Genomic DNA, 13,347 nt, shown 5'->3' with positions numbered 1-13,347 from the left:
GGTGAAGTCAGTCCATAGACACCCTTTCCTTGATAGTGTGCTAATTTGCATTATGCTTCCTGGCCTTATACATATGATATTACCCAAAGTCTTAGCAGTTCCTATTAATTCTATTTTGAGTAAATCAAAAGAAAAGAACATTATTAAGAATTGATAGCCCTTTGAAGGAACACTATAACTAAGTCAAAAACTTCACTGAGAACATATCAAATTAAAATAAAATGTAATTCCCGGGGCTGCTAATTCAGCCTAGTCCTTCTGGCACTCTGGTTAATGAAGGCCTCAAGATATAGATATCAGACTGTATTTAATTCAGCATCAGAAACAAGATGGCCAAGTTTCTTAACTAATAACGACTAGCTCATTCCAACCAAAATTTACTGAAGCAAAGATTATTAACAATTTCTATGATGCAAATATAGAAATACCCTTTTTGAAAACTCACACGTAGATAAACATATATACACACACAGCTCCCAAGTCTGATAAAAACTACAACTCCACAGACTGCTATCTTAAGAGTACTTTGACAAATGACAGTTAAATCAGGAGAAATTGATTAACCATGAACTGATTGAAATTTTGATCTGTAGCCAAAATCAATTTGTACACAGAAGCTGATGGCACATAGGGTGTCTTTCAGGATCAGTTGTGGCGAACTGAATTGTTTTCTCTGAAGAGGTGAGGTAGATTCCAAAATGTTCTTCAGGGACTCTGCGTGAGTAATGGGGAGGCCACTTAGTGGGCTTTCAATTCATTGGAGGAGTTTTAGAGAAAGCGAGAGAGATAGCAAAGGGCTGTTGCTCCTTTGTTGCACATTTTTAGCCATGAGTTTGTGCAGATATTCATATTCTGATGACAAATTAGACAAAAGCTTCACTGTATAGTTCACAAATCCAACAAATCATTGCACTGCTTTCATATCTGTTGGTCACTGCATCTCTGTTACAGCTCTGTTACAGATGAAGGCTATCATAACATGATCTATGTACTTGGCCTTAAGCATCTTCAATTTTACACTTTTCTTATAATGCCTTTTCATCTGCTACTTTGTGATAGTTATCAGTTTGGCTTTCATTTGCTTATCATAGGAAATAGGGAAAAGAGAGGACTGCAGATGCTAGAGGGTCAAAGACAAAAAGCTTGGTGTTGGAAAAGCACAGCCAGTCAGGCAGCATCTGAGAAGCAGGAAAGTCGACATTTCAAGCATTAGCCCTTCATCAGCAATGTGGAGGAGAAAGGGGGTCAGGAGATAAATAGGAATCGGAACATGCTTATTTTTAATCTTTCTTTTCTTTACCCAATACCTCTTGGGTTGGTGGGGGCACCAGCTCCTCTATCATGACTTTCAGATTGAGCTTAAGCACAGCTAGAATTCTTCTCATACCCGTTTGGCAGTCAATGGCCTAGGGATCTACAAAATACTACAAATCTCTTCAGGCATGTGTACAGTTACCAATCCAAGCTTTAGATTTGTTTCACTTGAAATGAGTGGAATTTGCTTTCTGTCCAATATGTGGAACTCCAGATCTTCTTTTCTCTCACTGTATCAGGCCCTCACATTCATGACCTCTTGGGATGAGTATTGTTCCATCATACCTTCAATCTTACCTTTGATGCCTTCAGTTTGGCTCACCACCTTGTGCTACTTTGCACAGGTCTGTGAAGTTCATGATGTTACAAGAAGTATCAATATCTACCAGACATTTCACATTCACTTAATGGTCTCCTTCTGTAGCAATCATTCTAACAGTGACAAGCCTGCAGACCAGACAATGCCAGCTTTTGTATGGTGTAGAGTGATTCATCAGGTCATCAGCTGCCATTTTTCTTGCAGTGAATGTTATAGGCTTCCTTCACTTCTTTCCAGCTAAGCACTCGCATGCAAAGTGACTCAGCTACCTACAGTTAGCGTGGTGATTTCCCAACAATGGATGTGCTTTCTTTCCTTTATGTGTGATGTCCTTTGCAATATTTACATCCTGTGTTCCGGCTTTGACTTTTCCATTGGTGCTTCTGCAAATATATCTTCTTCATTTCCACTATGATGTTCTCTTCCAGCTCAGAATGCCTCCTAACACAGTGAGAGTGTTTTTTTTATTAATCTCTGATTGATAAGCTCTAGTTGTAGATTGACAACCTCAGAGTTAAAGAGACACAGAGCCCCTGACCAAGAAAACCCTAACTGGAAGCCTGATCACAACTAATCACCTGAACCGATATTGGAGGCCATACCATTAACTTACTGTCCTGAGACCCATTGACTGATAGTATGTACATGGTCTTCAGTGAGGACTATTCTCCAAAGCCTTTGAGATATGGCTGCTTGCTGACCGCATCTGCAGTGTGTTTGTTAAGTAGGGTATTGGCATAAGGTGTAGGTGTGAAATTAACATAGCACACTGCTGTACAGCAGGAGGTCTTGCCCCATTGACTGACAAGTGCTGACCAGCATGCAAACTGCCTGGTCATGTCACTGCGACAATCAGCATAGTACGGAAGAAAATGCAAGGCATGATTGTGAATGTACAGGTAGGCACTAAGTGAGCAAGTGCTGAGAGAGACAACGAGCCACTCTGAGATACAATCTAGTTCAATGCCTGAGCCAGGTCCTCATCTGTGTACACAAAGTATCCCTTCTTCAGTCCTTCAATGCTAGTTGCGGTGTGCCCTCCAATACAAGTCATGCTTTGGGAGCAGCCTACGAGTGCACTGGAAAGGTGCCGCGATGGTTGTGAGGAATTGAAAAATGCTGGATGCCAATATCTGTGTACATGGGGTGCCTACAGCTGGTGCCCGTTGATCATACTCTTAGATGTTGTTTGGTCATACGCCACAAGGGCGTCCTTTGGAGCAAGCAGTGAAGCGAGCTGGAATTGCATGGTACCTGCTCTGGTTTCTATGTTGAGATTTCACAAGGTTTAGCTTTTTCGGCATATTTTGTATGATCAAAAGCTGAATATTATTGAGGTGAGTTGGGCTGTTAACAAGATGTTTAATGAACAATGGTTCCTCTAGTTGGCAACTTATTGCTGCTCAGAATAGAAGTTGCCTTGCTGTTTGTCAAAGCATAAAAGGTGGAGCAAGGTGCTCCTGCTGCCAAGATACACCTCACCAGATTTCTCATTTGATTCTTCCACAAATCTCCTCATAGCCCGTGTTGCTCAGAACCTTATAAGGTTCTGTCCCTACTCTAACTTCTGGATAACTATCTATCCCGTCACCCATTTGGCACATTACTCCCCTTTGTTTTGTAACTTAATTTAAAACAATGCTCCTGTAAAGTGCCTTGGAACAGTTTACTGTGTTGAAGGTGCTATATAAATTAAAGCCACTTTCTTTTGTCATATGCAAAATTAAACTATTGTTATTGATTGTTATGAATAGGAGGCTTTAAAAATGTTATGTTCAAGTCATCTCCTTTAATTCAAAGTAAAGTGAATTGGATGAGAGGAACAAAGACTTCCGAGTGCAATCTGGGTTCCATGATGACTGGTCAAGGGCATATTGAAAGACAGGTACCAAGTGTAACACCTGGACACAAAGATAAAGGCAGCTGGTATTCCTGTTGCCAGACTTTGAGACTTTGACTATTGGAGGACGGAGAGAAATGAAGAGAGGCTGTATGTATACAGCAGGAAAACATTCAGCTGTGACACGGCATGCCTGTCAGAGTTGGTTTCCTATTCCTAAAATGTTGTGGAATATTCAACAACATGGCAGAAACTATCCAGGAGGGAACTGCATTTGAGCATACAAGCTACATTTCTCCTGTGAGCATGATGGAATGTGTATACGTTGGTATTTACAATTGTGTTAAGAAGTTATTAAAGAATACCTTCTGTAATGTTTATGCATTAGCTGCCTACAGATGTTCATTTTAGTGTTTGTTACAGTAACATCTTAAAATGGGAAATCTTGTCATGTGATCCTTTAAGTTGGTCACTAGGTACTCAAAATTCTGCTTTACAAGTTATCAATCTCTATCAGGTTTTTGGCATAGTTCAAAAGGGATATTCTTTAAAGACTAAAGGTAAGGTATATTGATGATGAGGTTCTCTAGAAACTTTACCTCATTGGCCTCGTACATTAGATGAAAGAGTAGCAAATGGAAAATGTCCTGCATTAGTATCACTTGATGGTCTGAATACAAAACAGGAAGCTTGAGTACAGTATTGTATAGAAGAGTTCCATTATGACTACACTGCAATCACTAGAGAGTGCTCAAATCTTATCAAGTGTTTGGCAGAGGAAGGTTGGAAGATTGCTCTTTTTGCAGTCACATGGTGACATTGCGCACAAATATTTTTTTTAAATGCCATCCTACTGGGGAGGATGTGAAGAGGAGTAATTATACTCAGTTAGAAATAGACAAAAACAGAAATTGCTGGAGAAACTCAACAGGGCTGGCAGTATCTTTGCAAGGAAAGCAAAGTTAATTGACGAGGAGTCACTGGACTCTGTTTTCTCCCCACATATGCTGACCTGCTGAGTTTCTCCAGCAATTTGTTTTTGTTTCGGATCTCCAGATCCACAGCTCTTTTTTTGATTTTGGAATTGAAAGTTGACTATGAATAGCTATAATAATAACTAATGAGGCCTTCTGCATCTTTTTCAACAGTGATATGTCTCAAGGCTATAACCAGCATGCCTTTCCTTAGAACATTCCAAATGATCACAGAATTTTTGAAATTCCATTGAACAATATATTATTGAAAAAGTGATGATGGACAGTTTGCCATGAATCTTGCTGACTGCACAGTTTATACCAAGCTTTTTTTCCCCCTTGCTTCAACTGATTGAAGAAGCTTTTCTGATGATGACAATAGTTTTGGAGAAATGATGTGCAAAGCAAAACTTTGAATACTGACATTAATTATTAAAGTTATATATAAAAAATGCGTATCTTAAGTCTTGTTGAGTGAAGTAATTTTAAATACAACAGCATTTTCACGACCATTTCTTAAGTCATAGAATCCCTACAGTGTGGAAGCAGGCCATTCAGCCCATCGAGTCCACACCAACCTGCCAACTTGGAGCATCTCACCCAATCCCATCCATACAACCTTGTACTTCTCCAGACACTGTGGCAATTTAGTATGGCTAATCCACCTAACCTGTACATCTTTGGACTGTAGGTGGAAACTGGAACACCTGGAGGGTGCTCATATAGACACTGGGAGAATGTCTATGTGGAGTTTGCACAGTTACCTGAGGCTGGAATTGAACCCAGGTCCCTGGCACTGTGAGGCAGCAGCGCTTTCCACTGAGCCACTATGCCACCCCTCCACTGAGCCACTGTGTCGCCCGTGTTACATGTCCTATGGATGTAACCAAGCCTTTAGGCCAATGCTGACAGAGTGCCTGTAATGTTCTCATTGCTTCAAATAAGAGGTAAAACCAATGCTGGAGAATAACTTTATTGGAGCAATATCCAGGCTTGGGTGTCAAATTGGCAAGTAGGGTTCATGCCACACAAATAACAGGCTACAACCATCTCCAATAAGAGACAATCCAACCACTGCCCTTTGATGTTCAATGGTGTTACAATTACCAAATCCCCCATTATCAACATCCTGAGGTTATCATTGACCGAAAACCCAACTGGACTTCCCGTATGAACACAATGCCTGCAAGAGCAGATCAGAGGTTAGAAATATTACAGCGAGTAACTCACTTCCTGACGCTCTAAAGACTGCCTCCCCAGTTGCCTGGATTAGTGCAGCTCCAACAACTCTCAAGAAACCTGACACCATCCAGGTCAAAGCAGCCTACTTGATTGGCACCACATTCAAAAACATCCACACCTTCCACCACTGATGCTCAGTAGAAGCAGTGCGTACTATTTACGAGATGCACTACGGAAATTCATTGAAAAACCTCTGAAGCACCTTCCAGACCTACGACCACTTCCATCTGGAAGGATAAGGCCAGCAGATATATGGGAATTCCTTAATTTGCAAATTCCCCTCCAAGCCACTCACCATCATGACTTGGAAGTATATCGTCATTCCTTCAGTGTTGCCAACTTATCAGAATGGTTTCTGCACACAGCCAACACTGAATGTATGGCTTATTTTCTGTAGGTCCAAAATTGTAACTTCCTCTCACCACTTAAAATTAGGCAAAAGTGAGGATTCAGATGCTGGAAACCAGAGTTTATATCAGAGTGGTGGTGGAATTGCACAGCAGATCAGGCAACATCCGAGGAGTAGGAAAATTGACATCTCGGGCAAAAGCCTGATTTTCCTGCTCCTCGGATGCTGCCTGACCTGCTGTGCTTTTCCACCACCACTCTGATCTAAACACTTAAAATTAGTGTGCACTGCTTAACGGAGATTACAAACAAAAACTGGCTGCAGGTCAGGCAGCATCTGTGGATAGAGAAGCAGAGCTAACTTTTCAGGTCTATGACATTGCATCAGGTTCTTTTAAACTATCGCTTGATTTCACAACCGCTGCTACCTGTTCAAATACGAATAGTGCACTTATCTTAAAGATGGATTAGAGGCAGGATTTGCACATTTCGAGCCATTGTGTATGAGTGTGCTGCAGCCTGCACAGGAGACAAGGCTAGTACAGATATCAACTTGCAATGGCTGCAGTCGTCACAGCTGAAACCTTAATGGGGCAGTCTAGAGAAGCACTCTGATTGGTACGGACAATGACATGTTTGTTGCATTGTATAAACTACCAGAAAACCTATGGTTGATGTTAAACAGTACAAAGCAGCCCAGCAGTAACTTGATACATGTCTTTTGCACTGAGCTTAGAGCCAATCCATGCCAGCCTGTGGGTGGTTACCAACCTGATTCACACATTTGAGCATAACCATGATGTAGCATCTGATGCCCAATGTTTCTGGGCAGCAAAACACATCACAGAATGACAGAATTGTGACAGACCAGAAGGAGGCCGTTCATCCCATCATGCCTGCACAGGTTCTATTAGCTGGTATCAATCTCCTTCCTTTTCCCCAGATCCCTATGTACCATTTCTACCCAATAATCATCCAACACCCCCTTGAATAACTCATTGAACCTGTCTCCAGCACATTTCCTTCGCTATTCGCTGTCACATCACCTTTACTTTGAGGGTACATCACTTTAAATCTATGCCATCTCATTCCTTACTAAATATAATTCTTTGAACAGGAACAGCTTCTCCCTAACTACTCTGCCCAACCCACTCATGATTTCGAAAGCCATCATCAAGTTTCCTCTGAGCCATCTTCTCTGTAAGGAGAACAGCCCCATGGCAGATGGTGAGGCTGAATTTTTTTAACAATTAAAGTCAAATGATTGTAAGGAAAATCTCATTAGTTTCACTAATGTCCTTTCGAGAAGGAAACTGCCATCCTCACTGGCTCTTGCCTATACATGACTCCAAACCACAGCAGTGTGGTTGACTCTCAACTGCCCTCTCGGTAAGTAAGGATGGGCAATAAGTGCCAGCCTCAACAATAAAACCTACATCCCATGAACAAATTGAAAAAGAATTGTACATAGTACTCCAGGTGAGCTCTCACAAATGTCTAATACAAGTTCAACATCATCTCCTTGCATAGCAATGAGGAGCTGCAATGCACGCTCACACTGAGGTCATACAAGGTCAGCTTGCTGCCTTCAAAGCTCAGCCTGCTGTCATCATAGCTGGAGATTATAGTGCTCAAAAAAAGCCTCACAGGGTCTCACAGCACAACGGCAATCTGTCCTCCAGTAGATTAGTACAATCACTGACAGGCTGGCCCAAGTTAACAGCAAGAACTCTGTGGGATCTGCTCTCCTCTGTCAGGATGACAGCACTCTGCCTCCCTGCTGTCACACTCTGCCGCTGCTCTCGCTATTGCCTGTCAGCCAGCCACGCTGCTGCTGCCAATGTTGAACGTCAGTCGGGTCTTCGAAGCCTTGAGCTATCTGCTTGTCCTTTGAAGACGGACTGCAGTGTCCTCCAGTGAAAGTCACCAGTCTTCTACCTGCCGTGCTGCAGCCATTGCAATAAAACTACACAGGAACACCAGGATTGGCAAAGGCACACAAAAAATTAACCTGACAGTATAAGGCAATGCTTATACCCTTAAGTTGTTTTGCTGCAAATTCATTTGCACGATCATACAATAAGATATGGTATTATTTTAAAATTTAGTTTAGTGTGTTAATTTTTTAGTCATTTCCATTTTTGCATTGTGCCCTCTGTGATGGTTAGTAGGAATGTGAACAGGAGGGATGGAAGACCTAGAAGAAGACTGGAACTTTCAATGACCAGGAAATTGGTTGTGGTTACATGGAATTGCAATCCAGTTAGTTCTTCATGGACAGGTCATGCAGAAAGTGGCTGTCTAGCTTACTTCATGTCTTCCCCTTCTTCTTTATCCTCGTCCTCATGCTCCTCAGCTTACCCTATATTTCAGGTAGTAAGGACTCTCCCCCCAGATGGTGAGGTTTGTGTGACGCAGACAGAAGACTATCACAAATGATGAAAAACAGCTTCAAACTGAAGGGCTCTTTCAAAGCAAAAATATTATTTCAAATGATGAATGCTACTGATTTTGTGTAGTGGGTGAGTCATGGGTTACACACCATCAATAGATAGCCCTCACCTTCCAGGAGCTATAGTTTGCTTTACCATACAATGCAGTGGGCTCAGTAAACTACCACAGAATGGAGACATCATTATTGTTGCCAGGATATTGTGAACTGACCTGCAAGATGCACTGCCTGTGGCCACACATCACGTGGACCTTGGAAAGTGGAATCCCTTCAGTTCCAGTACGTGACATGCAGCATCCACAAAGTGTTGGACATGCAGTCAATTACACTCTGCACTATGGGAAAGCCTGAAATGCAAAACTGTGTGTCTCTAGAACCAGGAAAAAATGAAAATTGGTGAGTTCTCTTTGAATACAGAGTCTCAGTTACCTCCCTTTGTCAGAACTGAAATAATGAAAAATGTCTCCAACTCCATTATGGAAGAATTCAACTAAAGTAAAGTTTAATGCCATGCTCAACTTCACAAACATTGACAATATAAGTGTTCCTTCTCCAGCTTTGCACTTGTGGTTCCTGCAAGTGGCAGACTTCAAACAAGACATTTTTACTGAGACCCTGACATCTCAAGTATTGCTGTTTACACTCCTAGCACAGACACAGCTTCCTACTGAGAATCCTTCTCCCAGTCCTCCTGCTACCTCTTTGAACAGGTCACCCTGCTCTGCATGGTCTCTGTTAATTCTCACAAATGTTTTATTCCAAGGGGATGTCTGTTAATGCATCTATAACTGGAGGCAACAGTTTGTGAAGAAGTCTTGAACATAGAACATAGAGCAGTACAGCACAGTTACAGGCCCTTCAGCCTACCATGTCTGCACTGACCATGATGCCACTCCAAACTAACCCCATCTGCCTGCACATGGTCTGTATCCCTTTATACCATGCTTGCCATATGTCTGTCTAAATAGCCTCTTTAACATTGTTTCAGCACCTACTCCACCCTCCATGTAAACTGTTAAATAACCATAGCAAACATCAAAAAAGAAATCAAACTGCAAGCAACCTGTTATTTAACGGATGGATACCTTTAAATATTGCCATGTCTGTGTGTCTTTGGGGCATCTGCCCTAATTCTTCATCCATGTTCAGCTGTGAAAGGCTAAGCAGGGCAATAGCTAGAGCAAAATGGCACTACTGGTGCCAAATCCGTGTGGTATGCTAATTGCCTGTGCAAATTTTGCATCATCCTTCTGGTGGACATTAGCTGTGCGTGCCATATCAATCTTAGCAAAATGGTGGCCAGTGCAATTCATGGCATAGCAGGTATAACAAGATATTATTTTGGTTTCTGAACAGCATCTGTAGCACCCATGCACCTGCCACGATCAATGCTGACTATTTGCAAAAAGCATGGGCTAGAAGAAGGGTCTTTACAGCCAAGCCTCATTCCATCACTCTAACATTGAAACATTCAAACATTTCCACTGGAACTCATTGGCTGATCTTCCTCCCCCTAGCCAAACCACATTTGTGGATTGTTAATGCCATTCCAGCTGAGATCAGTTACATGAGGAAAAGTCAGAAAGATTTGCAGGTTTGCACTTATCCAAAAAAGCAATGTTTTAATCTTAAATAATTTAAAATCTGCAATACATTTATAACACTGCCGACAAAAGTCCAAAATCATAGGAAGATATCAAATAGGAATGGTGCATTCAATCAACTAGTTTATTCGTGCACAATAAGTAGGAGTAATTAAGCTACCACAGTGATTTATCACTATTGTTTTACGCTTTTATAAATGAATCTTTAGTTTCTTTAAAACTTAACTTCTTCCTTTTCTTAAAGAGATCGACCCTTTGCAGGGACAGGAGTCCCCTGGGCATCAAGTAGCCCTCAAACACATTTCTCACAGGAGTCACTAAAAGTGGTTCAATTTTTCCTCAGGCCAATTTTTACGTTTAAACCAGTTGGGCCAGCTGTAGTCACTCTGCCATGGGCATAGCTCAGATCACTCTAGCTCAGCCTACAGACTGGAGACCAAGCTTGTGACTTCCAGGTCAACATGCTTCATCACGGTGAACTGATTGAACTGGGACAATGTAATGTATTCACATGCTAGTTTTCAGCTTCTACCACAGGAAAAACTGGTAACTTTCAAATGTAAAAGAGTAATCAACACAATATCCAGGAGCAAAATAAAAATCCGTTAACAATCAGTTTTCATTTTATAATATATTCTACAAAGAACATTACACTTCAAAAACATTTTTTTTTATATGGCAGATTAGTTACAGTGAGTATTTTTAAAATGGTTCGGCCAAATTGTTACACCTCTAATGTAATTCTAATAATCTCGTCATCTTCCAGATCAGATGGGACGAAAAGTTAGGATATTAAGACAGTTATCTCGTTAATATTTTGTAATAGGTCTCACGGATGCAGTATGTTCACCCACATGTAAAAGTCCACCTCTGGCAGAGTAACTGTGCTGCATTGCTGAAAACTATCACTTTAACAAACTAACAGCTCAGTAATGTACATATGCATCAAGCAAATCATGATATTAGAGATTCCACTTTGAGCAGCTGATGCAGGAATAATGCTGAACTAACAAAAGTTGTTGATTTAAATCTTAGGCAAAGTTCTAATTTAACATATTTGTCAATGCTTTGTCGCCTACCATGGCAAAACCAACATCCGCTTTCTTCAGCGCTGGCCCATCATTGGTTCCATCACCAGTTACTGCTACAACTTGTCTCCGTTCTCCATGCAGGCTGTCAATTATACCTGCAACAAACAAAGCCATCCCACTGGAGCTCATTAGGAAGAATAGGTTTGATGAAACGATGAGCTTCCCACACTTGTCATTAATAGGTATACTCCCTCCACCTTTCCAGCTCCAATTATAAAAGTCAGTTAAATTATGCTGGAAGTAAAAATTCAACAGAAAATAATGGCTTTTTTAAATCAATCAGCTATGTCCCTGAATACCTTCAAGCAACGACAACATTTCTTTTAAACAGCAAAACCAGTCTAATGACCAAAAAAACCTATGAAACAATAAGGGGAGGCAAAGGCAATTAAATATTAAATTAGGTGTCTGACCCTTTGGCAAAATAGTCTCAGAACTAATCATTGCTAAAAATGTGACATAATTAGTAAAAAAAAGTAAATAATTTGGCTCTCAGTAGAATAACTATGCTGTTACTGGCTAAGAACATAAATAATGTAACCATTAATAGTTTTGCATTACTCTGTAAACATCACGTTTGTTTTCCATATTATATTAAAATTCATTGTAATCCTCAGGGCACATTCCAAAACAATTAATGTTAAATATATGAAGAAACTCACATGGAAAATAATAAACTGGATTGCATTCAATCCGATTACGGTTAATGGCCTCCATACAGTTCAAATTTTGTCAAACAGAAACTTCCATTATATTCTTCCAATCAAATTTCAAACCTTTTGTGGATTAGTAGGAACCAAATTATCAAAGTGCAGACTTTAAATGATTTTCAAAACAATTGAAAATTACTTTTTGCAACACATGGTACACTGCACTTTATCCTGACAGAGAAGCCTTGCCTAACCCCAAATTTACTTTAGTGGTTATTTTCTGGTCATTGTGATGGACAAATACAATAATTCTCAAGTGATGAGGAGGTTATAATACTAGGAAAGATAAATAAAACATCAGGGAGTTAAACTGGCTGACCAACATTTCAATCACTGTTTAATCATATACATTATTTAGTTGAACTAGGCTGAACATATCTTAGCAAACCAGAAATATACACTGCAATTATTTTAATAATTAATCTCTGTTCCTTTTTCCAAATATTTTTGTACCTATTAATATTAAAGATGGTGACTGGATTGTCACATTTTATCTTGAGGTGATCTGGAAACCGAGTTTGAAAATCCGTATTCACTTTCACTTGTTATTCTGTTTGCAACTGATAGATAATTGTCACTTACAGGACAAATGCATATCGCAGTCATTTAAGAACATATGAGGAGTTAACACTGAATCTCTGCACAGACAAGCTGAAATTTAGATCATGATAGTTGGTGGTTTTAAGAACCCACATTTTGCCATAAGATTTCTGGGGAACTGTATTGTTGAATGCAGAAGTCTGATCTACAGGCCAAGTTCAATCGATTCCTCGCCAAAGCTTTAATTGTTTTGATTTCAATTCCACCCTTAAAATGCCAGCACATTGCTCCTTGTGACCAGAAAGCAATTTCCTACCACAAATTCCATCAGAACAAAAAGTGTTATCATTTTTCTGGTTAGCAAATGCTAATTAATCTTCCTGAAGTGATCAAATCCACCAAACAGAGAAACAGCATTTGGTTTCTGCCATGACAATGACAGTGGCTGACTAAGAAAAGGGTTCAGCATTGTTACACCTTCTTTTTGTCACCAATTAATGTCCTGAACCAATGCCAGCCCCTTTGCCTTCAAATTTTCAAAGGTGAGAGTGGAGCCTGTCTCCCATCTACCCACATGACCACCCTCTCGGCCACTCCCATTTAAGCAACTAAATAGGTCTGTGGGAATGTAGACAAAAAAAAAGCTCATCTGTCACACATAACAAATAAGTTGAGCCTGAGGGAAGTAATCCACTACTTAGCTTTACAGCCTTCAATACTGAGCATATAATTGGAGCCTGGGGAAATGAACACTCAATCATCGAACAGAGTTTGCTGCCTCCTGCCTTTCTCACTTAACCATCCACACCCTTCCTTCTGGTTCTCCCTGGACTGATCTTATTTTTATTGTCATTCTATCTCTCCGCCCCATTATCATTCCCATTCCTTGCAATGTTGATCACTTTTTTTTGCT

General features: G+C 40.5%; 1 protein-coding gene across 17 annotated transcripts in view; it reads right to left on the bottom strand.

The window, feature by feature from the left end:
- Positions 1-13,347, bottom strand: part of atp2b2 (ATPase plasma membrane Ca2+ transporting 2) — an 838,415-nt gene that overhangs the window by 40,403 nt on the left and 784,665 nt on the right. For all 17 annotated transcript variants that reach the window (XM_087994228.1, XM_087994235.1, XM_087994236.1 and 14 more), the window contains one exon: positions 11,173-11,279. In XM_087994228.1, the coding sequence (XP_087850354.1) occupies positions 11,173-11,279 (107 nt within the window). The remainder of the gene's footprint in view (positions 1-11,172; positions 11,280-13,347) is intronic.

Source organism: Chiloscyllium plagiosum, unplaced genomic scaffold, assembly GCF_037043375.1.
Source record: "Chiloscyllium plagiosum isolate Xiang-an unplaced genomic scaffold, Cpla_swu_hap1 HiC_scaffold_14, whole genome shotgun sequence".
NCBI lineage: Eukaryota > Metazoa > Chordata > Chondrichthyes > Orectolobiformes > Hemiscylliidae > Chiloscyllium > Chiloscyllium plagiosum.
This window is presented reverse-complemented; position numbering and strand designations above follow the sequence as displayed.